Genomic DNA, 22802 nt, shown 5'->3' on the forward strand with positions numbered 1-22802 from the left:
CGCATCGATGGGCCATGTTCGTCCGCGATGGTAAAGAATTAGGCATTTTGAATTCATTCAAATAACGCGCCGCGTTGTATTTATTTCATCATCATTTTATTAGCTTCATTGCATCACTTTTCCATTTGTTGTTCTGAAAGAGAAGATGGGGACAAAGTAAAAGCTTTTCTGTTTTACAATGTTCAAATGCAGTCCCCCCCATCACTACTCACCAATGATTTTAGAGCATTTTCCGCATACAAACGTTCCTCCGTCCCACTATCCAGTGTGCTTCGGTAAGCCTCCAGCTCGGCGCGATCTTTCAGCAGCACCAGCGCATCCACAATGCCGTGCTTGGATTGTACCTTCCTCGCAAGTGCCAGCCGCCTTTGCGGATCCTCTACCTTCGCGAGGAATGTGTTCAGAACCGGATCCGGTGCGTGCAGTGCATGCAGCCGCAATATCGTACGATCGATGGGAATGTTAATTTTAAACGACTTTTGTTTCAAATTCAACCACGCTTTACGCTCAAAAATGTGGTCAAAGTCTAGCCACGCCTGCTGCTTCGCACGTTCATTCAACGCGATCCATTCGAACTGGGCCTGCGAGACCTGGTGGTACTCGCTCAGCTTGAACGGGTTGTCGTTCGTCTGCAGTGCGGTGTCGCCCCATTTGTACTTCCCGCAGACGTAGTTTAACGTTTCCAGCACCGACTTATCCTGAATGGCGACCGCTTTGCTGCCGCCGCCCGACGAATGGAGCTCGCCCATTTGATATTCTGAAGCGGAGGGAACACAGCACAGCATTATGGAGCGCGGGGCATTTCCGATCCCTATCAAACTCACCTAAAAGATTCATATAGTTGGCCACCAGTTGCGCGTAGAACGAGTTTGCGCCCGGCTGAGAGAAATAGTCGCTGTAAATCTTTTTCAACCGTTGCCGCTTTATATCGAGATTGGATGTGCTGCACACAAATATGGAAAACTGAAGCAACTGAAATGGAAGAAGATGCATTAAACACGGTAAATAACGTGTTTCGAATTCGTTCTCTTACGCTCGCTTCGTGGTGTCGGCCTAGAAATCTGCAAAAAGAAAGGAATCGTGGTTGAAAAATGTAATTCTATCGCACAGAATATCGCACACACGTACACCAACAAATCGGTACATTCGGTCACTTTCAATCGCAGCGACAAATAATTCACATAATGATAGACGGCTTCCGGCCGCGTTTGAAGGAGCGTGTAGAAGAGCTTCTTCTTCAGCGTTTGGTCGAGGAAGAGGGTAACTTTCAGAATCGCATTACCGCTGCCGGACGCGATGGCCTCGTCGAGCAGCTGCTCCTTTTCCGCCATCGAGCGAAACATTTCCAGCGAGCATGGCTTCCCAAGGATAAGCTTCCGCACGACCGATTCCGTGGATGGTGCGTAGTTAAACTCCTGTATCTTTTTTCGCAGCAGCTTCACTTCCTCCTCGAGCGAGATGCCCTTCGGGATGGTCATTTCATTGCGCGACTGCTCCTGCAATATCAGCTCAAGATTCTCGTCCGAAATGATCGTGTGGAGTGGGAGTTCGATCTGGCCCGTGCCATAGTTTGCTTCCGATGCGGTGTCCTCCCCGAACAGGGTACGTTTGTTGTTGGTCGCTATTTCGAGCACGGCCACCTGTTAACGAGCGACGGAGCAGGGAGAGTTGCATGGGTTGGATTGGTGCCAGCATGACGCGCACAACGTATAATGGCGTACTTACATCATCTTCATCAAAATTGAATGATTTGTTTGCCGAATCGTTCCAATAATCGTCATCTTTCGATTCCATTTGCACAAATTGCGCGGCGCACAAGAACGTTTCCAAGGGGAGGGCGAATGGCCGACTGGTTGGCGTTCATCAAAACAACGACAAACTTGGAACGACTGACAGCTGACATTTGAATTTGGCGTAAAACCGTTGATCATCAAAAAGTAATCATTTTGAAACTCTTCTTTTTCTTTAGTTAATGCAATTAATGTGCAAAGAAGGAAACACAGTTCATCAGCAAATAACCAAATATTCTTCTATCTCACAGTTTTCGGCACTTTGCAGCCGCAATTCAACCGCACCAACGGAGCACGCTCGCGTAGTCTATGTACACACCACATGCCACCTGGGCGAATCGTTGCCGTGAAAGCCGGTTGACAGGTCGCTTGACGAGGAATGCAAAAATTCTTCTTGCGACAACGTTTGCAATTGCAGAAGTAGTGTACCTGCTTATTTCGCCAGGTTGGAAATCGTGTGTTTCCATATCAGTGCCGGTGACTAACCGAAGGCAGGTTCGGGGGTGGAATCCAGTGTGTATCTTCACTTACACATTGCACGCGAGTGTATCCGGTTGCCTCGGAGCTATCGTACAAAGTGCCACATCCGCTCGCCTAAATCCTGTTGGTGCTAGCTAATAATCATAAGTAGTGAAAGAATTGCCGGTGCTCAAAGCTTGCGCAAACATGACGGAACTGCCGAGACTTACCCGGGCCATGAGAGCCAACACCGACCTAGATGCACAGCGGAACCTGACCCAGGATCCGAAGGAACGAGCCGCCATACAGCTGTTTCGCAAGAAAGAAGTAACCAGGTAGGGAGAGTGTGTGCGGGGAGATCAGGTGGAAGTATCGTCGTTTGGATAACACTCACGGGTTCACATTGTTCTCCCCCAAGTGGTGTATCGTGGAAGGAGCTGAAACTGTTCATCAACAGTAACGCGGATCACAAAGTAGGCGGCGTTCTGTCGAAGCAGCTACGCGACCTGTGGGAACTGAGCCGGGAGATGGTGGGATCGGAAGAGAATGCCGAACTGGTGGACGAGGCAGCTATCCTGGTGCTGCGCCTGTTCCTCGATCAGAAGGTCGTGATGATGAAGCATTCGTCGAAGCTGAAGAAAATGTTCGGTCAGGTACCGAACGCACTGATTAACAAAATGTGTACGGTAAGGAGCAACCTCATTGGAGGCTTACCCGTAGAGCCAGTCAATCCGCAACACTGGTTGATAATGTTGCGTTTTGTTCTTTTTTTTAGTTGGTCTTTGATATCAGCAGCAATTTGAACGCCGAATGTCGGGAATATCTCGAGGAGAAAGAGATCACCACCAATGGTCACGCGGAAACAGTGTGGGGTGATGATATCGAGTGCTCGTTATCACTCGATCGAAAGCAACACGATCACAGCAAGCTGACGGATCTGTCCCCCGTGAATCCACTGGACAGCCAGGTGGCACAAACGTTCACGATGAACTATGACGCCATTCAAAAGACGACCGAGCCCGTTGCGGGGTCGTCCGGAGCGTCCGGAGCGTCCGGAGCAAAACAACAGACGGAAAAGTATACACGCAGCTGGCTGGCCCAGCAAGTCCCACCCGATCTGGTGGACAATCTGATGACGCTACTCAAGTCGGCCAAAACGAACGACGAACTGCAGATGGATCTGTTCGACTTTCTGGGGATGGAGTATCTGGACGTGATACCGGAGATACTGCAAAACCGCAAGCATCTGATCGAATCGGTAAAGGCACTGAAGCAAATCAAGGTGATGAAGAAGATCCAGCAGAATCTGGAAGCGATGCAGCACGCCCCCGCCTATCTGATGCCGGTCACGATACAGACCGAGTCACAGAAACAGATGCGCAAGCAGGTGACGAAAGAGCAGAAGAAGTTGAAAAAGTTCCTGAACGAGGCATCGGCCGAGAAGGGCGATTGTACCGAAATCGATCCGGTGCAGCTGCGTGAAAACTACCAGAAGAGTTTGCTGCTCGCCGCACAGATGCCGCAGCTGATGCTGGAAAAGATTAAGGCTCGGGGAGCGGTGCTGCCGATCTCGAAACCGCCGTCGAAGCAGGTGAAGTACCCGAACGTATACGATTCGTACAGTGAGGCGCGCAGTCACGTGGGCTTCATCGCAGGCAACAAGATCGTTCTGCCGGAAAATGTTGAACGGTCGGATAACAAGCTGTTTGAGGAGGTGAAAATTCCGGCCACCGATCCACCGCCCTTGACGATCGGTAGCAACCGAATCAAGGTTAGCTCGCTGGATGAGATCGGGCAGATCGCGTTCAAGGGATGCGACGAGCTGAACCGCATCCAGAGCGTCGTGTATCCGGCGGCGTACAATAGCAACGAGAATTTGCTTGTCTGCGCACCGACCGGTGCGGGCAAGACAAACGTGGCCATGCTGACGATAGTGTACACGATCCGGCAGTTTGTCGACCAGGGTGTGATCCACCGCGATCAGTTCAAGATCGTGTATGTAGCGCCGATGAAAGCGTTGGCCGCCGAAATGACGGCCAATTTCGGGCGCCGGCTACAACCGCTGGGAATATCGGTGCGGGAACTGACGGGCGATATGCAGCTGACGAAGGCCGAACTTCAGCAGACGCAAATGATTGTTACTACGCCGGAAAAGTGGGACGTCGTCACGCGCAAGGGTGCTGGGGACGTTGCGTTCATCAGTTTAGTGAAGCTGCTTATCATCGATGAGGTGCATCTGCTGCACGGCGAACGTGGTCCCGTGGTGGAGGCACTCGTTGCCCGAACGCTGCGGCTAGTGGAATCGTCCCAAAGTATGATACGCATCGTTGGTCTGTCTGCCACGCTGCCCAACTACATCGATGTGGCCCGGTTTCTGCGAGTCAATCCAATGATTGGGCTGTTCTTCTTTGACTCCCGCTTCCGACCGGTTCCGCTGAGCACCAACTTTATTGGCGTAAAGGCGTTGAACGCACTAAAGCAAATGTCGGACATGGATACGATTTGCTACGAACGCTGCATCGATATGGTCCGCCAGGGCCACCAGGTGATGGTGTTTGTGCATGCGCGCAATGCCACCGTTCGTACGGCCACACTGATCAAGGATCTCGCCCAGCAGCGGGGACACATTAATCTGCTCGTGCCGGAAAGCAGTCCGGATTATGGGAGCGCCCTGAAGGTGGTGTCGAAAAGTCGCAACAAACAGCTGGTGGATCTGTTCCAGAACGGGTTGGCAATGCATCACGCCGGAATGCTGCGCCAGGATAGGAACTTGGTGGAGAAGTACTTTGCCGATGGATTGATCAAGGTGCTGGTGTGTACGGCCACGCTGGCCTGGGGTGTTAACCTGCCGGCCCATGCCGTCATCATCAAGGGGACGGAAATCTACGACTCCAAGCACGGCACGTTCGTGGATCTCGGTATACTGGATGTGCTGCAGATCTTTGGGCGAGCGGGTCGCCCGCAGTACGACAAGAGTGGCGTCGGCACGATCATTACCACGCACGACAAGCTGAACCATTACTTGTCCCTGCTAACCAATCAGTTCCCGATCGAATCCAACTTCATCCAGTGTCTGGTGGATAACCTTAACGCCGAGGTAACGCTGGGCACGATCAGCAACGTGGACGAGGCGATCGTGTGGCTCAGCTACACGTACCTGTTCGTGCGCATGCGCATGAACCCGCAGTGCTACGGGCTGAATTACGACGATCTGCGCGAGGATCCTTCGCTGGAGGTTAAACGGCGGCAGCTGATCCACACGGCCGCAATGGCGTTGGATAAGGCGCGAATGGTGCGGTACAACGATCGTACCGGCGACCTGAACGTAACGGATCTCGGTCGTACGGCGTCCCACTTCTACATCAAGTACGATACGGTGGAGGTGTTCAACGAAATGCTGAAACCGATCATGACCGACGCCGACATCCTGCAGATGATGTCGAACGCGCACGAGTTCCAGCAGCTGAAGGTGCGCGACGACGAGATGGACGAGCTGGACGAGCTGACGCACATTTGCTGCGAAGTGCCGGTGCGCGGTGGCAGCGAAAACATCCACGGCAAGGTGAACATTCTCATGCAGACGTACCTGTCCAAGGGTATGGTGCGGTCGTTTTCGCTCATGTCCGACATGTCGTACATTACGCAGAACGCGGTACGCATCGCTCGCGCCCTGTTTACGATGGTGCTGCGGGCGAACAACCCGATCCTGGCCGGCCGTATGCTCAATGTAAGCAAAATGTTCGAGAAACAGATGTGGGAGTTCCAGACACCGATGTACCAGTTCACCCTTCTGCCGCTGGATGTGGTGGACAAGATAGAGAAGCGTGGCCTAAGCGTGCTCGCGCTGCGCGATATGGAGGAGAAGGAGATAGGGGACTTCCTGCGCAACCATCGGTATGCGAAAATGGTCAAGCGCTGCGCGGAAGAGTTCCCGATGCTGGAAATTGAAGCGACGCTGCAGCCCATCACGCGCACGGTGCTGCGGATACGGGTGTTTATACGGGCGTCCTTCCGGTGGAACGATCGGGTGCACGGAAAGACGGCCGAATCGTTCTGGATCTGGATCGAGGATCCGGAGAGCAACTACATCTACCATTCGGAGTACTTCCAGATCACGAAACGTCAAACGATGCGCCAGGAGGAGCAGGAACTCATCATGACGATTCCGCTGAAGGATCCGCTACCGCCGCAGTACTACATTCGCGTGGCGAGCGATACCTGGCTCGGTAGCAACAATCTGGTGCCGCTGTCCTTCAAGCATCTCATCCTGCCGGAAGTGCATCCACCGCACACGGAGCTGCTGCCACTGCAGCCGCTGCCGGTGACGGTGCTGAACAACCGGAAGTTCGAATCGCTGTACAACTTCACGCACTACAACCCGATACAGACGCAAATCTTCCACTGTCTCTATCACACGGACAACAATGTGCTGCTCGGGGCACCGACCGGGTCGGGCAAAACGATCGCCGCCGAAATGGCAATGTTCCGCGTGTTTCGCCTGCTGCCCACCGGGAAGGTGGTGTACATCGCACCGCTGAAAGCGCTGGTCAAGGAGCGGATGGACGACTGGAAGGTGCGAATCGAGCAGAAGCTGGGCAAAAAGGTGGTCGAACTGACCGGGGACGTTACGCCGGACATTCGCGCGATCAAGGAATCGTCCGTGATCGTGACCACGCCGGAAAAGTGGGACGGCATCAGTCGCTCGTGGCAGACGCGCGATTACGTGCGCGATGTTGCGCTGATCGTGATTGACGAAATTCACCTGCTGGGTGAAGATCGTGGCCCCGTGCTGGAGGTGATTGTGTCTCGCATGAACTTTATATCTTCGCACACCGATCGCACGGTGCGTATCGTTGGCCTGTCGACTGCGCTCGCTAATGCACGCGATCTGGCCAACTGGCTCGGGATCGAGACGATGGGGCTGTACAACTTTAAACCATCCGTCCGACCGGTTCCACTGTCGGTGCACATACAGGGATTCCCGGGCAAGCACTACTGCCCGCGCATGGCCACCATGAATCGGCCCGCGTTCCAGGCCATTCGACAGTATTCACCCTGCACCCCGGCGCTCATATTTGTGGCCTCCCGTAGGCAGACACGCCTTACCGCCCTGGATCTGATATCGTTCCTGGCCAGCGAAGACAACTCCAAACAGTTCCTGCACACGTCGGAAGAGGAGATGGAGCAAATCCTGCAGAACGTGCGTGATAGTAACCTGCGGCTGACGCTGGCGTTCGGCATCGGTATGCATCATGCGGGCCTGCACGAGCGCGATCGAAAGACGGCCGAGGAGCTGTTTTTGAACAGAAAAATTCAAATCCTCATCGCCACGGCAACGCTTGCGTGGGGCGTGAACCTTCCCGCCCATCTAGTGATCATCAAGGGCACGGAGTTCTACGATGGCAAGCTGAAGCGATACGTCGATATGCCCATCACGGACGTGCTGCAGATGATGGGCCGTGCTGGACGACCGCAGTTCGGCAACGAAGGTATCGCCTGCGTGTACGTGCAGGATACGAAGAAGAATTTCTACAAAAAGTTCCTGTACGATCCGTTCCCGGTGGAATCCAGCCTGCTGGCCGTGCTGCCCGATCACGTGAACGCGGAAATAGTGGCCGGAACGTTGCGTACGAAGCAAAGCATCCTCGACTACCTGACGTGGACGTACTTCTACCGCCGGTTGTTGCGCAATCCGACCTACTACGGGTTGGACACAACGGAGATGGAGAACGTAAACTACTTCCTCTCGGAGCTGATTGAAACCGTGCTCGATAAGCTGATTCGGGCCGGGTGTGTCTTGCTGGAGGAAGATAACAGATCGCTGATGGCGACATCGATGGGACGCATTTCCTCGTACTATTACCTATCCCACGTTACGATGCGTCACTTTGCCGATACGCTACGGCACGACATGAACATGGAAGAGTTGCTGCGCGCGATGGCAGATGCGGCCGAGTTCGAAGAGCATCCTGTGCGCCATAATGAAGATTTGTATAATGCGTAAGTTGACACGGGAAGAAGGTGCATTGGTCGAACGTATAATGATCTCATTCCTCTCTCCCTCTCTCTCTCTCTGCGCCCTATTTAGTGATTTAGCCAAACTGTGTCCCCTGAAGGTAGATCCACTATCGGTGGACAATCCGCACACAAAGGTGTTCCTGCTTTTGCAGGCACACTTATCGCGCTTGCCGTTGCCGAACTCTGATTACGGCACAGACACCAAGTCGGTACTCGATCAATCAATACGAATACTACAGGTATGTAGCGTTTATCATCGTTTCCTTACTCACACTCACTCGAAACCGATGCGAACTGGAACGGGCAATAATGTCTAACCATTTATCGCGAATTTAATTATTTCACTTCCGTTCCCATGCTCCATTTGTAGGCCATGGTCGACATTAGTGCGGAAAGGGGTTGGCTAGCAACTACCCTGCGGATACAGCAGCTGATGCAGTGCATCATCCAGGCCCGCTGGCTAGACGATCCGGTAGTCATGACGCTCCCGAACGTGGAAGCCTATAATGCGGCTATCTTCAGCCAGATAAAAACAGAGTAAGCAGCTTAGCTGGACCCGCTTGCAGACGGCAGGAATTTAAGCTTAATTTGATAATTTACGTTATCTCTATCCCCTCGTCAGCTTACCATTCCTAACGCTTCCGGCGTTGAAAGAAAAATGCAACCGGAAGTACGAGAATTTGGCCGCGACGTTAAGGCAGGAGTTTGAGGAACCGGAAATTGAGCAGATTTACAAGGTGATATGTGAGCTGCCGTCGCTGAACGTGCAGATTTCCGTGCGTGGACCGTACGGCAAGGATGGGGACGTGGACCGGCCCGTCCAACAGCCGATGAGCCGTGACCAGTGGATCGAGCTGTACGCCGATCAGGAGTATGTGGTTTGCGTGCAGCTGATACGGCTGGGGGCGTTCGAGTCGCTCAACATTCACTGTCCCAAGTTCCCCAAGGGCAAGGACGAGGGCTGGTTCCTAACGCTCGGCCACCAGGCGGAGGGCGAAGTGGTGGCGCTGAAACGCTGCGTATACCGCAGCAATCGCAGTACTCATCAGTTGTGCTTTTATGCTCCTTCGCGCATAGGTAAGTGGAAGTGTTGTACATCTCTGGTGGTGCTGTATAATCATTTCCTCTCAATGTTCACATGCAGGACGATGCATATACACAGTGTACCTGGTATCCGATGGCTATATAGGGCTGGATCAGCAGTATAGCATACAGTTCGAAGTGGTGCCACCACCGGAAGGTGAAAAGGATGGATTGCAGCAAGTACTAGCGAAAGGATTCTGGTAAGTCCCGAACCGTTTGGGTGCCGAGGTCTACGAACTGGGAGAAAACTTAAGTTATGGGTGGTGAAATATGATGAAATACAAGAAACACGAACAAACCCAATCAGATGAATGGACTCTTCGGAAAGAAATGCAGGTAAACAAAGACAGCTTTTAATAGTTATATTAACATAAAAATATATTCCTCAAATGAAACACCGCGGCAGGAACAATTGGTTTTAGCTAACGTACAGTTTTCGTACGGTCTCGTACATTGCTAGTAGTTTACAAAATCACCTATACGTAAAAGGTTCACCTAAGAACCCTTTGGGTAGCTGAGGTCAACAGTGGGTCCGTCTTTTTCCTTTTTTACAAACTGGTTAGAGGTCATGTATACGCGTGTATGTGTTGGCAATAGCTCGTGCAGCAATCAAGCGCGGTATTGCTCACGGTATTTCACATCACATTAAAATCACGATCATGCAAAACGTTCTCACTTGCTAAAGCACTCTGTATGCATGTTTGTGTGTGTGTGTAGCACGCTGTTTAAATACTACAAGTCTTTACAGGCTCTCGTCGTCTCCTATCGTTTGTCATACGCTCTTCTGACAGCAATCGGAAAGCAATCCCAGTCGCGTACAATATGTACTACTCTTACGGTATTTGCAACAAACAACGCACGCAGCATATCGGTTTGCCCAGTGGCCGGGCTGTGGTATGTTTCGTGCTTGTGTGTCCGTTCGATCGACAGCAACTAGTTAAACAAATGTTTTCCCGATAGACTTCGCTTCGCGTTCGCACGATCACTTGGCGCGATATATTCTAAAGGATTAAAAACCTCAAGCAACGATCACGCGCAGTTGTATCAATATTGTACTTAGGCTTGGGTACGAGCGTAGATACACTTTAAAGAAATAATTGTTAACTAAAACTAGTTTCAACCTGAGACACTACGAGAGACGAGAACGAGTTCCGTTTTCATACTGCATGAAGTAATCGGTGAATACTTTTACACAGTGATCGCTTCCACTGCGTCCAAGGATTGAATCGCCCGCTTCACTTCCTCGGGGTTTTCCACTGCTTCCTCCGTACCTTCGAACGTTCCTAACCGCTCTCCGACTTTGACACGCTGTCCGGGGAAGAGGTTGAACCTGTGAACGGGGGAAACACGATGTTTTAATAACAAAATACAAAGCTCAGCAAACAGCAGGGCACTTACTTGAATTCTTTCGGTGCTTCGAAGATAAGCACAATAGTACTGCCCATCCGGAACTGGCCAACTAGTTCGCCCTTCTCCAGGTACTTGTCGGCAGGCATTTCCAGCTCGTCGTACTCCTTGTGTTTGTGACTGCCGCAGGCCAAACCGACCCATTTGTTAGTTTTCAGCTTCTCGTCCATAAAAATCTCCACCGAACCGACATTGGTTGCGCCTGGAAAAAAGGAAAAGGGAGAAATGTAAATTCTCCTGTCAGCATTATCCCACGACCCGGATCTTTAGTTCTCACGCCACCCTACCGGATTGTGTGTTATCAACCTTCATTCATGATTCGCGCGGGAATCCATCGATCGTACGATCGTACGACCGAGCAGATCTGCCAGAGCGGACGAAGAAGACAGAAACAAAAACAAAAACTCCCGGATCCCAAGCCAGCCAATTGATAATGATTACAGCATCACTATCATTTCCAGGTCCACACCTTACCGGCTTTCGGCTGAACTCTAGGTGATAAGCGAACCCTCCGGGGCTAATTGTCGGTCAGTTAGTGGACAGTTAGATCCGGGTGAAAAGAAATAAAAAAAGCTTCCCCCTCCTTACCGACAGCGGTGTAGCTGAAGAATCCGTGCTTCCACTTGCCGATGTAGACGGCCCGTTCGTTGAGGCAAAACAGCCCCGGAATCCAGCCGGCAATCTTCGGACTGACGGAGAGCAGCTCGCCGGAAAAGTGCCTTCGCAGTTCCGGTTTCCATAGCGTCGGCGAGTGGAAGCGGTGATAGTCTCCCGGCGCTAGATAGATGACGCACTGATACAGCACGCTGTCGGGCGAGGCGTTTTTCTTCACCTTCTCCACCATCCCTGGGGCGTCCTTGGTTGTCCAGGTCGGTGGTCCCAGGAAGGCCTCTAAACTGTACGATACTCCTTTGACCTGGCGGTACGGCGGCGGGCGATCAGGAATGTGGTCCAGTTAGTGAACGTTCGTTGCGATTTGCTTTGAATGGTGGTCTTACCTGTTCGATTAGGTTGGAATTGGCGGCACCGAAGTGCAGAATTCGTCCATCACACGGTGACACAAAGCTGGTCTTGGGATCGATTGGTCGAGCGTCTTCCTTGAGCGGGCGGGTGAAAAACTCTCCTAAGCTTCGATACTCTCTGCGTTGGCGGAAACACGGATACAATAAGATTAGTACAAAGGAACGCGATAACGAACACACATGGAGGTGAGAAAAAGAGTTGAAGTACATAGAGAAAAACGCCGCTATTTACACACCATTTTGCAGAATAAAAAGGAAGCATTTTTAGCAAAGAGCCCCGATCAAGAAACTGATCAGCAGCAGCCAAAAGGACAGGTTAGGTAAAGTGAAGCGATTAATGAAGCACACAGTTCAACAAACACCTTTTAAACGTTGATGAATGCAAAGGAAAAAAGCGAGCTTACACCCAGAAAAGGACAATTATCACCAAAAACACGACACACACTGATAGTAAGAAGAGGTAAGCAAACAGTAAAAGATCATTTTAGATAATCTTTCATTCGATCGTGTGGGTGGCTTATATCAAACAACAAACAAACAAAAACATTACCTTCTTTCTTTTCTAAATGTAATAATAGATTATCTGCAAGTTGTACTAAACAACGAGAACTTGCAACGCCCGAGCGGAACGTCGTTCGTTCGTTTGTAACAAACACGAAGGGACAAACATACATGATCTGTAAGGATGCACTTACTTGAAGTTGTCTGGGGCCGCTTCCTCCATCTTTACACCGAACGTGTTCGAGTAGAGCCCGTACAGCATGGGCCGCACCGGTTTGGGAACTCTTCGATCGGCCATCCAGCCCCAGCAACGGCTCAAGAGGCGCAGGGGCAACGAGCAGTACATTTTCGCCTGCAATCCGTACAAATACCGTTTGAGTTACTCCACTCCGCAACGTGCCGCACTGCCATTGCTTACCTGCCATTTTGCGGCGGTTCGCGGTAGGCCCTTCTTATCGAGTTCACGATTGTGAAGGTGCCACTTTGCTGCCACCACCATACAGATACCGATGGGTGTCCAACGAAGAAATACACCACGCCAGGTCAGCCAACCGCCGGCTGCTAGTAACCACCAATCCAAAACCGATAATATAGTCCAGCCCGCTCCTGCCTTCCAACTCCACTTTCTGTAAACTTTGCTACGGGATTTACCTGTCGTCGACTGATGGTGGAACTGCTGCTGCTGCTGATGATGATGCTGGTGCTGGTGCTGGTGCTGCTGCTGATGGTGATGATTGTGCTGGTTTGTGGAGGATGAATTCGGCTGCTGCTGATGCTGAAGCTGTCTACTACCATATATTGACCGCTGCACTATAGTCCATCGCGCAGACCACTGTCGGGGGTTTGGCTTTAAGTTGACCGCCTTCGAGAACCTGGCGCACGCGAAAAGAAACCAAGAAACAGCGAAACAAACGTTCAGAATAAGGTTCCGTCTGTACGCAAGGAATGTCGGCTGCTGCATCTTTCGTTCGTTCGTGACTGGGCCCGGCCCGGGACAAAAATTTGGACTGCGAAACTCGTGCACAACGATCAACTCCACGCGCCCACAGAAACAATGTGCGCACGGTTGCTCGCACGAATCCCCACTCACGCGAAATCAGACCATCCCCAAATCGCACGCTGCTGTGGATCGTCGGAGCGATCGCGCCCGGCTCAATTGGTTAATTTAATATCCAGCATTACGATTCGCAAGATATCCAGGCACCAGACACGCACACACACACTCAGGAATGAGCGCAAATATTATTCACGATTGCGAGACCTCGACCGAAACGCGAAAATCTAATCAAAATCCAACACGGCTGTACCACGCGCAGCTGGATACTAAGTCTAGCAGTGGAAGTCCATCGTGCGACGTACGCCCGACGACTGGTCGTACGACAATGTAAATTACACGAATCGGCTCCAACGGACCAAGGCAGGGACAGAAATAACGACCAGTGGAACGGTTCTGGCGCACATGCTGCCCAGTGGATCAGCGGAATCACGTGTTGCTACTGCCGTTTGGATCAATCCATGTCCCCGACAGTGATGCGCTACCTCTTGGCGTGGACGAACGCAAAACACTGCAGCGCAGCACGTGCTTCAAGCCATGCTGCCTGGCCACTGGTAACGTGTGTGACCCTGGCATGTACCTGCACTTGCACACTAGGCTAGGCTCGCGAAAATAGACACACAGAGGATGAGTGGCCTGTAATAATAGCAGCGCATACTGTTACGGTTTATCGATTTTTCCCACATTTCGGCGACCTGTGGATCCGGGATTCCCGTAGAGGAGGGGAACAACAACGAAAGAGGAAGTGCCTTTGTTTGGAGACACTTGTGCTTTAGTGTGGCTTCCAAGTCTACCAGCCAGAGCCACGATGCACGTCACGATCCTTATCGTTGGTCAACAAGCTCCAGTCACAGAGTTAGTCAGAGTTCAATATCGAAGATGATAACAACACATGCCCGTGTGCAGGGAGTTGGCTGGAACCAGATGCTGGTCGCAAGGAGCTGGTTCCAAGGACAAGGACAAGGACAATTCGTTGGAACCATTACAATTCCCAATTTTACTCACTGTGCAAACAATGGTGTACTTCCGCCAGCACTCTTTCGCACAGACTTGGAAAAAACACTGCAAGAGAAGCTGATACTGCTAATTTGGCAACTAGAGATGCCCAAAAGCAGCAACCTTCGCGAACGACGACAATCAATCAACTGTTCCCGGGGTAACAAATGGCAAGCGGTTAAATTTTTGGCGATATTAGCCCACCTTATCTAGCCACCGGGAGGCTATAAAGCATCCACGGGGTGGTAGTACGGGCACTGGGGCCGCTTTATCACGATCCCCAGATATCAGTGACTAATCGGGTGGGGTGTTGTGGATTTCCTTCGATAGGGCGGCCGGCACCTGTTGTTTTTGGAGTTTTTGTTGCCGTTTGGTGTATGAATGAAGCATGTATGTGCTGTGTATGATGGTGTGTGAGGGTGCGCAAGGTATGCGCAAGACCTTCGCAAGGGGTTAGCGTTTCCTGCAGGAAGGTTCCGAGGATTTGCAAACGTATGTTGGTGGTTGTTGGCTGCTGTTGCTGCGAGATATGCTCATGTTTTTGGAGCAAATGTTTACCTTAAGTCATCAGCAACGAAGCATGAAGCAACGATTGCGATAATATTTTATTGTTTCCTGCGATAACTCACACGCACACCAATCCTTCTTTTTTATATAGCAGATAATGAAATTTGCTAGAAAACATATGTCTGGATAGGTTGAGATAGGTTCAAAGCTAGGCAGCTATCCATTTCCTGCTATCAACAAACACATTCATTGATCGCTGTTTCATATCGCGAGCGAATATTCGCAAACACATAAAACTTATCAAAGCGGAAACGCTTGATATTTCATTTACAACGGCTGTCTCCCTAAGGAAGTGCACTAAGCACAGTTGATTGGGGTTTTTTTCCTATCTGAGACGGTTAATACCAAATTAGGAAATTACTTCAACCTGCAACAGCTCTGATGAATGTTAAATTAATCAAAACCTTCATACTTTTTATTAATGCTCTCCAGCAAGACTATTGGAAGGCAATAATTTACAAAAGATCACGATCGGAAGTCAACTAGCTATGCAGAGGTCCTTGGCCTTGGCCCACACAGGTGAACATTCATAAACGTACACAATCCCCCTTAAAAAAATATGCATTCCATACCAAAACATACACCGATCCAGTTTGTTGACCCTTGTGCGATGATGGCAAGCTTAGCAGCATGCCGCCGCCGCCGTCTCCCACCATCAGCAGCTGATAATGTTCAACGCGAGCAACCAATACTCGTGTAGCGTTAGTAACATACATTCTTACGACACCCAACCCCACCCGAGCTTCCCAGTTGCCGGCGTTTAGGCGACCTGCGCTAATCATGTGCGCGACTCCACATACTCTCCCACATACATACATGCACACAGACCCCAACCGCGTCGCGAACCACATGGCACCAGCGTTGGTGTGGGGAAGGTGTGTGTGGCTGGCGGTGGGCTGTCGTCTGCAGGAGAATACGCGTTCGATTTGTTTTAGGCCACGCGGACAGGAAATTTCTAGATTGGGGAAGATTACGACGGGAGAGGGTGAATGGTTGTATAATCAATGCTTTGCAAAGGCCGCTTCTTGGTGCAGCAGGGAGTTGGCTGCTAGCTTTTCGCAAGCACATTGTAAATCCAACTCGAAAAGAGAAAGTTTTTCTAATCTTTGGTTCTTGAAATGAATCGATCTTTTCAATTTTTCTCCCCCAACTTCACACAACATTCTTGATCGTGCTGTCTTCTTTACTCACGGCAAACACAGAAACATATGATCGAAGCGGGAGGAGTGCGAGTAGGCAATCGTTGCCATGGAAATGGTAGCTGTTTCTTTGTTCGTGCAGCAACGTAAATGCGTGTCCAGGGCCGAGCTAGGTCAATTGATGATTACTCGCGTTTGGTTAAATTGTTACGTCCAGCATAGAACGAAGACACACGCCCCACCACGGTGTTGTAATTTTGGAAAACTTACAGTCTATATTTTGGCATAAACACGGCCATCCTGAACGGCAACTGTTTCCCTGTGGAGCTACTGCTGAAGTACACTCGCTCTTTTCACGCACTGAACCACACGCTCGGACAGGTCGATCGTCTTTCGCGCTCGATCGAACGGAACGATTTGTTGCGCTGTTTGCACGGCTGCTACTATTTAAACCACCTTCCGTGTCGATCGAGCTAGATGCACTGATCGCGATCAGCTGATTTGCGCCTGACCCGTTCTTTGCGCGCACTTTCCAGCGGGTGTACCGGGCGTTTGCTGCGTGGTTCGCAGCGCAAGAAAAGTAACGGAATTGCGATTATAATTCACAATTTTGGCTATTTTTGTACGATTTTATCAGCAATTGAGTGTGCTTTATCTGTGCGAGGGATTTGTTTTCTTTTCACCCTGTTACGCTTTGTTGTTGTCAATGTCAGCTGTCAAACGGAGTGCACGGTGGCAGGTCCGTAGGTCATGAGTCGAATGTTCTAAAACCGTAATGTAAAAAAAACATGCATGTTTAGTACATTTAAATTAATAAATATATTGGAAATAAATCACAATCTAATCAAAAATACTTTCTATTGAAGCTGGCATACAAATTGCAACAATAGGGAGTTGAAGATTTAATTGCAATCACAGTGGTTCCTCACTAGTCGAGCTGGGGCGTATTCCGAATGATTTGCTCGAATGGAAATGTTCGGGTCTATTCGAGAGCTGCTCGAATATTTAAAAAATCGCGTTGAGCAACGAACGTTTTACCAAGGTTGAATCATGGCTATTGTTTACGCGTTAAAACACAAGAAACAGCAAACAAATTAGCCATTTTGGTTTCCTTTTGCAACGATCTAATGAAATGGAATTACAAAACTATGGCGTTTGTACTAGAACTGAACACTTAACATTGTTGAGTAAGGTGATCCACGTGATACCACTACCATGACACATGGTAGATCTTATGCACCCTACTTTTCTACTTTTCTTGGAGTTTATAAGACTCACCCGCTTTACAGAGAATGCATTTTGTTTGATGCACATAAACAAATGAATATCCAAACGACAGTTACTGCCTCCAGTCTATTGCAGACACGTGTGGACTCGAACGTGCCATGTTGAACGTCTTGTTTGAGATGTTCAAAATTCATATTCTATTACATTGTTTGCGTTGCAGGCTAAAGCGTGCAATGGATTTGTGTAATTTAATCATCTCTAAGCTTGATTACTGCGTAAGATAATGCATCCTTTATCTCGCACTGGCTTTAGAATGGTGGAATGCGATAGGTGGAAAATATCAATGCAAGTAGTGCACCCATTATCTGCAATGGCCTCATCACCATCAGCCAATGCAAACGAACCGGAAGGCAACGAAGCTGCATGGACAAACAACACAAACGCAAGCGGTTTCCATTTTCACTACCCACCTTCTTATCAATCGGTCGTCTATTTTCCATCTCTCACCATCCTCCCCCGCCCCCATGGTCTACATTTTTCCAACCTACGTTAAAAGAAGACTACAATTAGAAGACTGCAAATCGCGCGCTCGGTCATAATGCAACTGCGGATTCGCTACTCCGGTGCAAGGTCGTCAAGGCAGTTGCGAAATGCCTGCCTGGCTGCCTGCCTGCTACTACCCGTTGACCCTTCTGCCGAGAGCAAAAACCATGAACCATCCACGGGCGGCACAATGGCCGCAGCTTTTCTTAGCAATATGCTGGTATATTATGCTGCCGCGATACCGCGAGATCACTAGGCGTGCATGTGGCACCACTCAAACACGGTCGGTCGGTCGGTCGGTCGGTCGCTCGGTCGGTCATCCCTTCCCCTTTTGTCGTCCACGGGCTTCGCGGTCGGTGATCGTTCGTACGGCTCCGGCCCGGCCCGTGCGGTGGGTACGGTTTTCAGCCTCCGGGACCATAACCGCGGCTCAGTTTGAATTACACCATCGGACGGCTCACACGCACTGAACTGTCGAGTGCTGGTGTGCCTGGCTAACACAGACGTGTGAGCAAACATCTCGAGTTCGAACTCCACCACCGCCGGACAAACTTTAGCACGCGTGCGACAAGTGTGAAAGTAAAAGTGTGTCGCACGGAAATTCGGCAACAAACAACGCACAAAACAACGCGGAAAGGACAGATGTTTTTTTTGGCGCAGGGAGGGAGCGAGTGGAGTAGTGCAGTGAAGCGATTTGTGTGTAAAGGTACCAAAAACAACTCGTCAATGTAGATCGTTGTTGATCGCGACTTTGTGTTTTGGGCCTTTTCTAAATTGTTTAAAAATAGTGCGCAAATACTACGGTTAGTATGTTGGGAATATTGGAAAAATGCGTACAATTATAGGTGATCATGATAGGGGTGAATGTTAAGGGTTAGTTGTTTAGCTAGCTCAATCAATATGTCAGTGTCGTAAGCTTTGTAAGCTCAGCTGATTCCGTTCTGCAGTACCGTTCGTTTTAATATGCATTCAATCCCACACACGCACACGATAATGACCGACCCCATGCCATGCTAGAAAGGCTTTCCAACACGTTTAATTAACCGTTTTGATGAGCGCGGTGCGCCTCTTCTCTTACCTTTGCGGAAAGGGAGGAGGTACTACTTCGGACGCCGGCCCCGAACCGGTGAAAAGGGTGGGAAGGAGCGTACTTACCACCTACGCGCATTTGTGCATGCAAAACCTGTCCCGTGTGTGTCCGGCCACCGTTGTGCCACATATTAACAACACACACAGACACACAGAGCCGCCCGATCGAACCTCTTTGCGCGGATCTTTCTTTCCATGCCGCTCCATGCATCACGCCGATCTCGAAACGTGTTGTGCAACTAATTTCTCCAGCAGTCGCGCCAGCTGCGCAGATGCGTCGACCGGGGACGCGACCCGCGGGAGTCGTCGTCGTCGTGGTTGAGATTTAGGTTTGCAATAGGTTTTAATTTCTTCTTTCCTCTCCGAACCGGACACCGGGGTTTCGGGGGCCCGGGTCGGGGCAGGTCGGGCCGGTTTGATTCGGTTTTGCTGTTGTTGTCGTGCTGTGCCGTTTCGGAACGGGTTCCGGATAGAGAGCTGGAGGTGCCATGATGCTCCTTTTTTTAAGATATATGACCCAATCTATAAATATATGGCCGTTGGGCCGATGCTGCTGATGCTGCTGCTGCAGTCGGCCAAATTCGGAGCTTGCGGAAAAGATTGCTAGGTCTTGTTTCGCTGTTTGTGTTTGTTTTTTGCTGTGCGCGTGTGTGTGTGTGTGCGTGATTCGATCGCGATTGCTGCAATTACATGACGGGGTCAAAATTTGCCTACAAAAGTTCAAAACACAATACAATTCACAGTTCACGATAGTGTGGCGGTGGTTTTTGTTTTTTTTTTTGTGCTGGCTCTTTGCTGTGTGTTTGTTTTGGGCTGATGGCGATGGTGGAGGGATTTGAAAATATACGCCTGATCATGGCGTGTGCGGCGAGCGATCGTGAAGCGAGGGACCCATCCATCACTCAAGGACATGAACGAACGGTTTCTAGATTTTTCGGACCTCCTCCTTCCCGTGGCACCTTGGCTCGGATCTTCTATTTATTCGGCATGGAGACAATGGAGGTGTAGGTGAAGGAAGAATTGCACAGAGAGGGAAAATTATGCTCCGCCACCAGCAGTCGAAAGATGAAAGGGGAAGAGAAGGAGAGTAGGGAGATAGCCTGTTTTTTTTTTTTTTCGTCATCGAATTCGACATCCATCTCCACGAAGGTGGAGAGGCAGGTGTAACAACCACTCTGCTGGAACCTGCTGCTTGTCAAGGGAGGGATTAGATTCGTAAAATCAAAGAGCGGGAGAAAATGCCATCCAACCATGCTTCAGTTGTGCTTTCTTCCGCACAAGCCACATTGAGCCATCGGAGCCGACATGGGGGGGTTGGGTATTCAATTTCGTTGGCCCGGGGACAGCTGAAATTAACATCCGCCAACAAGGTGATGATGATCGATGGTGGATCATGCGCACGAGCCGTCGTACCACTCAACCCACACAGAAACCCCCCGACTGTCGGCGCAGTCTGTGGGTATGTGCCGGGCAAGGGGTCCGGCAGAGCCCCTGTAGCATGTGTGTACTTGCGATCGATTGCTTACGATAGGCCGTGGGAGCGATGAATCTTTCTAGACGCGCTAGGTGATGGCGAATTGTTATGTCCCTTGGCAATTGTTGCGTCGTCTTACGCTGTTTTTGCCTCGAATAAATGAGATTTGCGCCCTTCCTGGTTTTTGCCTCCTCTTTCTCTCTCTCTCTCTCTCTCTCTCTCTCTCCCCCAATCATTGCGAAGGCAGAACAGTGAATTAGACGTACTGTAGAACATGGTCACCTAACTGAATGAGGCGAGGATCTATAAAGTGTCTCTATTGTGTGAGCCGGAGATGTAGTTGAAGCTTAACGCAGAATAGGAGGAGAGTACGCACACACACACACACACACACACACAGACGTAGGCCATTTACATAGATCCATTAATCCCATCAATCAGTCAGCCCAAGTCAAGGTGGCGGTGGTGGTGACGGTCCAGGGTAAGGGTGCACTAAACCTGTGCAAACCAACAAATTGAACAGAACGGGTCATCTCCCTTCCCCGAAAATGGCGCTCATCATCATCATCATCATCATCGCATGGAAGCAGAGATCGCGAGGATTAGCCTTGACCGGGACCTGTTCTCGAACCCCGTACCGTACTTATCTGGTGTATCGTGACAAGTTCACTTGTAAGCTCGCCGGCTTCATGGATGGTGCCGGTGGGAGGATGGGGGAATCTGCGATGCGCTCCGATGCACAATTGTACCTCATTAGAATTACATTTATGGGCGAAACTCTAAACGATCGCACTAAACTTATTACTCGCGACCGTTCGCTCGTTCGCACGTTCTCAGCACGCAATGCAACACACGGGTTGAGCAGAGAAGAGAAAGAAAAGTCACCGTCGCCATCATCATCATCATCGATCATAGGGCGAGTCGCACTGTGTCGTCAAGCGAAAACCGGGAATACGAGATCGTGCTCGAGGTAGGCGACGGCGTTGGCAGGTTCTGAACCTAGCGTGCGTGTGTCTACCTAGGAAGCGTTGGAGGCACAAGTTCTACGCTAGATAAACAAACCTTGAACGGTTGCGATAGAGAGACCTGTCAACGTTACATTTCTATGTACATTTGTGCCCGAAAGCGACTTGGAATTGCAGCATTTGCAGGAAGGCACCGTGCGAGCGTGCAGCTGAAAGAAAGTGAAAGGCATTTAGACGCGCTTTGGAGGAGATCGATCGAACTGGTGAACAAACACCACAAGTTGTACAACATATTTCTACTTAATTTAGGATCATTTGCAAAGGAATGACAATAAGCGGTGGACAATGCTGGTGGCGATTTCTACCGTACACAAACTCTAACCGTCGTTTAGTGAATTTACGACCGTTTTTTTCCTCCTCTGCCCGTGGCACCAATTCCAGCACACAGAAACCTTCATGCAAAATTAGTCACAGTTCAGATCGACCAGGGGTGGGCAAAGTGCAGATAGAGCCTGCAAGAGACACGTTTTCAGCATCTCTCTCTCTCTCTCTCTCTTCTTCCTCTCGTGTGTTTTTATTGGCGCGTTCTGATCGCTTTCAAAATCTGTCGCCACCGTGGCTGAGCGTAAATGTTGGTCAATGGTGCGGCACTTAATGGCACCGCGAGCCGTACGAGCCGTGTGTGTGTGTGTGCGTTTGGGTGGGTGCCGTGGGTTTGGACACTCAGGTGACTGATCTCGTTCAATGCACGCTTTACCGTTCTGTGCCCGCGTGCGTACACACTGTCCCACAGTGTCCCAAAACGCACGCAAAGAAGGATGTGGAGATTCAATTTGCTCTCGATTGCGCCACCACCGATCGGTGTGCGCAATTTCCAAATGCACGCGGTTCCTTTTTGCGCCCATTCAGGTGCTCGTTTGTACCATTAGATAGACTGCGGGCGCGCGCTCGCTCGCGCATTCGAACCGGTTCGTTTCGGTTCAGCTGTGATGGCGCTGCGCGAAAAACCCATTTGCGGGTCGTGTGCGCACAGCTGCTGCGTTCTCAGAAGCCACCAGCAAATCAAAACATGTTGTCAGACAAAATCAATTCTTGCTGTTTTTATAGACCCGTAGACTAATCAAAACATACGGTACAAACGGTGGGACCGTTTTACACTGTAACGTTGTTTCTTCTTTTTTAACGGTGGGTGCCAGGGAAAGTGAGGGGCATGGTCACGAGAGGTTTCTTGTGTCCTCCAGCTTCGGCTTATCAGCAGCAGCCTTACTACCGGCTCTTTCAACGCCGCTGATCGGGCCTTTCAACGGGGTGGCCTCCTTATAATCTGCTTCTCGGTTTCTGATACGCTTCACTCTTGCCTTCAGCAGTCCATCGACGTGACCTGTACCATCGAGCCGAGGGTTGGAAAATGTCGATCCACTAACAACAGTACGCAGCAGCAGCAGCAGCAGCAGCATCGACAGCGACC

General features: G+C 50.4%; 3 protein-coding genes across 5 annotated transcripts; 1 reads left to right on the plus strand and 2 right to left on the minus strand.

Annotated features, from left to right (window-relative positions):
- Positions 1-52: 52 nt before the first annotated feature.
- Positions 53-1888, minus strand: LOC121588576 (vacuolar protein sorting-associated protein 16B). Its single transcript, XM_041906648.1, has 6 exons — positions 1726-1888; positions 1129-1640; positions 1034-1061; positions 825-972; positions 213-757; positions 53-133 (listed from the first exon to the last, which is right to left on the minus strand). The coding sequence occupies exons 1-6, from the start codon at positions 1792-1794 to the stop codon at positions 92-94; spliced, it is 1344 nt and encodes a 447-aa protein (XP_041762582.1). The 5' UTR covers positions 1795-1888; the 3' UTR covers positions 53-91.
- A 150-nt stretch (positions 1889-2038) lies between these two features.
- Positions 2039-22779, plus strand: LOC121588567 (activating signal cointegrator 1 complex subunit 3). The gene is made up of 8 exons (XM_041906639.1): positions 2039-2584; positions 2668-2935; positions 3025-8249; positions 8338-8506; positions 8638-8804; positions 8890-9344; positions 9412-9686; positions 22702-22779. Exons 1-7 carry the CDS (start codon positions 2457-2459, stop codon positions 9552-9554), a joined length of 6555 nt encoding a protein of 2184 aa, XP_041762573.1. The 5' UTR covers positions 2039-2456; the 3' UTR covers positions 9555-9686; positions 22702-22779.
- On the minus strand, positions 9702-16727 carry LOC121588573 (phosphatidylserine decarboxylase proenzyme, mitochondrial). Of its 3 annotated transcripts, none has more exons than XM_041906645.1 (8): positions 16307-16727; positions 12932-13152; positions 12699-12841; positions 12475-12632; positions 11756-11897; positions 11346-11673; positions 10749-10959; positions 9702-10680 (listed from the first exon to the last, which is right to left on the minus strand). In XM_041906645.1, exons 1-8 carry the CDS (start codon positions 16333-16335, stop codon positions 10539-10541), a joined length of 1374 nt encoding a protein of 457 aa, XP_041762579.1. In that variant the 5' UTR covers positions 16336-16727; the 3' UTR covers positions 9702-10538. The 3 variants fall into 3 exon arrangements, with proteins under 3 accessions (XP_041762579.1, XP_041762580.1, XP_041762578.1); XM_041906646.1 differs by having other exon boundaries at positions 12699-12838; positions 16307-16726; XM_041906644.1 differs by having other exon boundaries at positions 12699-13152.
- Positions 22780-22802: the final 23 nt, after the last annotated feature.

Source organism: Anopheles merus, chromosome 2R, assembly GCF_017562075.2.
Source record: "Anopheles merus strain MAF chromosome 2R, AmerM5.1, whole genome shotgun sequence".
NCBI classification, from domain to species: Eukaryota; Metazoa; Arthropoda; class Insecta; order Diptera; family Culicidae; genus Anopheles; species Anopheles merus.

Bases quoted from the DNA above. Each gene is read 5' to 3' on its own strand.
- LOC121588576 (XM_041906648.1), bottom strand. From the start codon at position 1,794: ATGGAATCGAAAGATGACGATTATTGGAACGATTCGGCAAACAAATCA. The intron at 973-1,033 runs GTAAGAGAACGA...CTTCCATTTCAG, and splicing joins GCCGACACCACGAAGCGAGC to TTGCTTCAGTTTTCCATATT. The intron at 758-824 runs GTGAGTTTGATA...CCTCCGCTTCAG, and splicing joins CAACTATATGAATCTTTTAG to AATATCAAATGGGCGAGCTC.
- LOC121588567 (XM_041906639.1), top strand. From the start codon at position 2,457: ATGACGGAACTGCCGAGACTTACCCGGGCCATGAGAGCCAACACCGAC. The intron at 8,507-8,637 runs GTATGTAGCGTT...CTCCATTTGTAG, and splicing joins AATCAATACGAATACTACAG to GCCATGGTCGACATTAGTGC. The intron at 8,805-8,889 runs GTAAGCAGCTTA...TCCCCTCGTCAG, and splicing joins TTCAGCCAGATAAAAACAGA to CTTACCATTCCTAACGCTTC.
- LOC121588573 (XM_041906644.1), bottom strand. From the start codon at position 16,335: ATGGCCGTGTTTATGCCAAAATATAGACT. The intron at 13,153-16,306 runs GTAAGTTTTCCA...CGCGTGCGCCAG, and splicing joins TTTATGCCAAAATATAGACT to GTTCTCGAAGGCGGTCAACT. The intron at 11,674-11,755 runs GTAAGACCACCA...CCGTACCGCCAG, and splicing joins ATTCCAACCTAATCGAACAG to GTCAAAGGAGTATCGTACAG.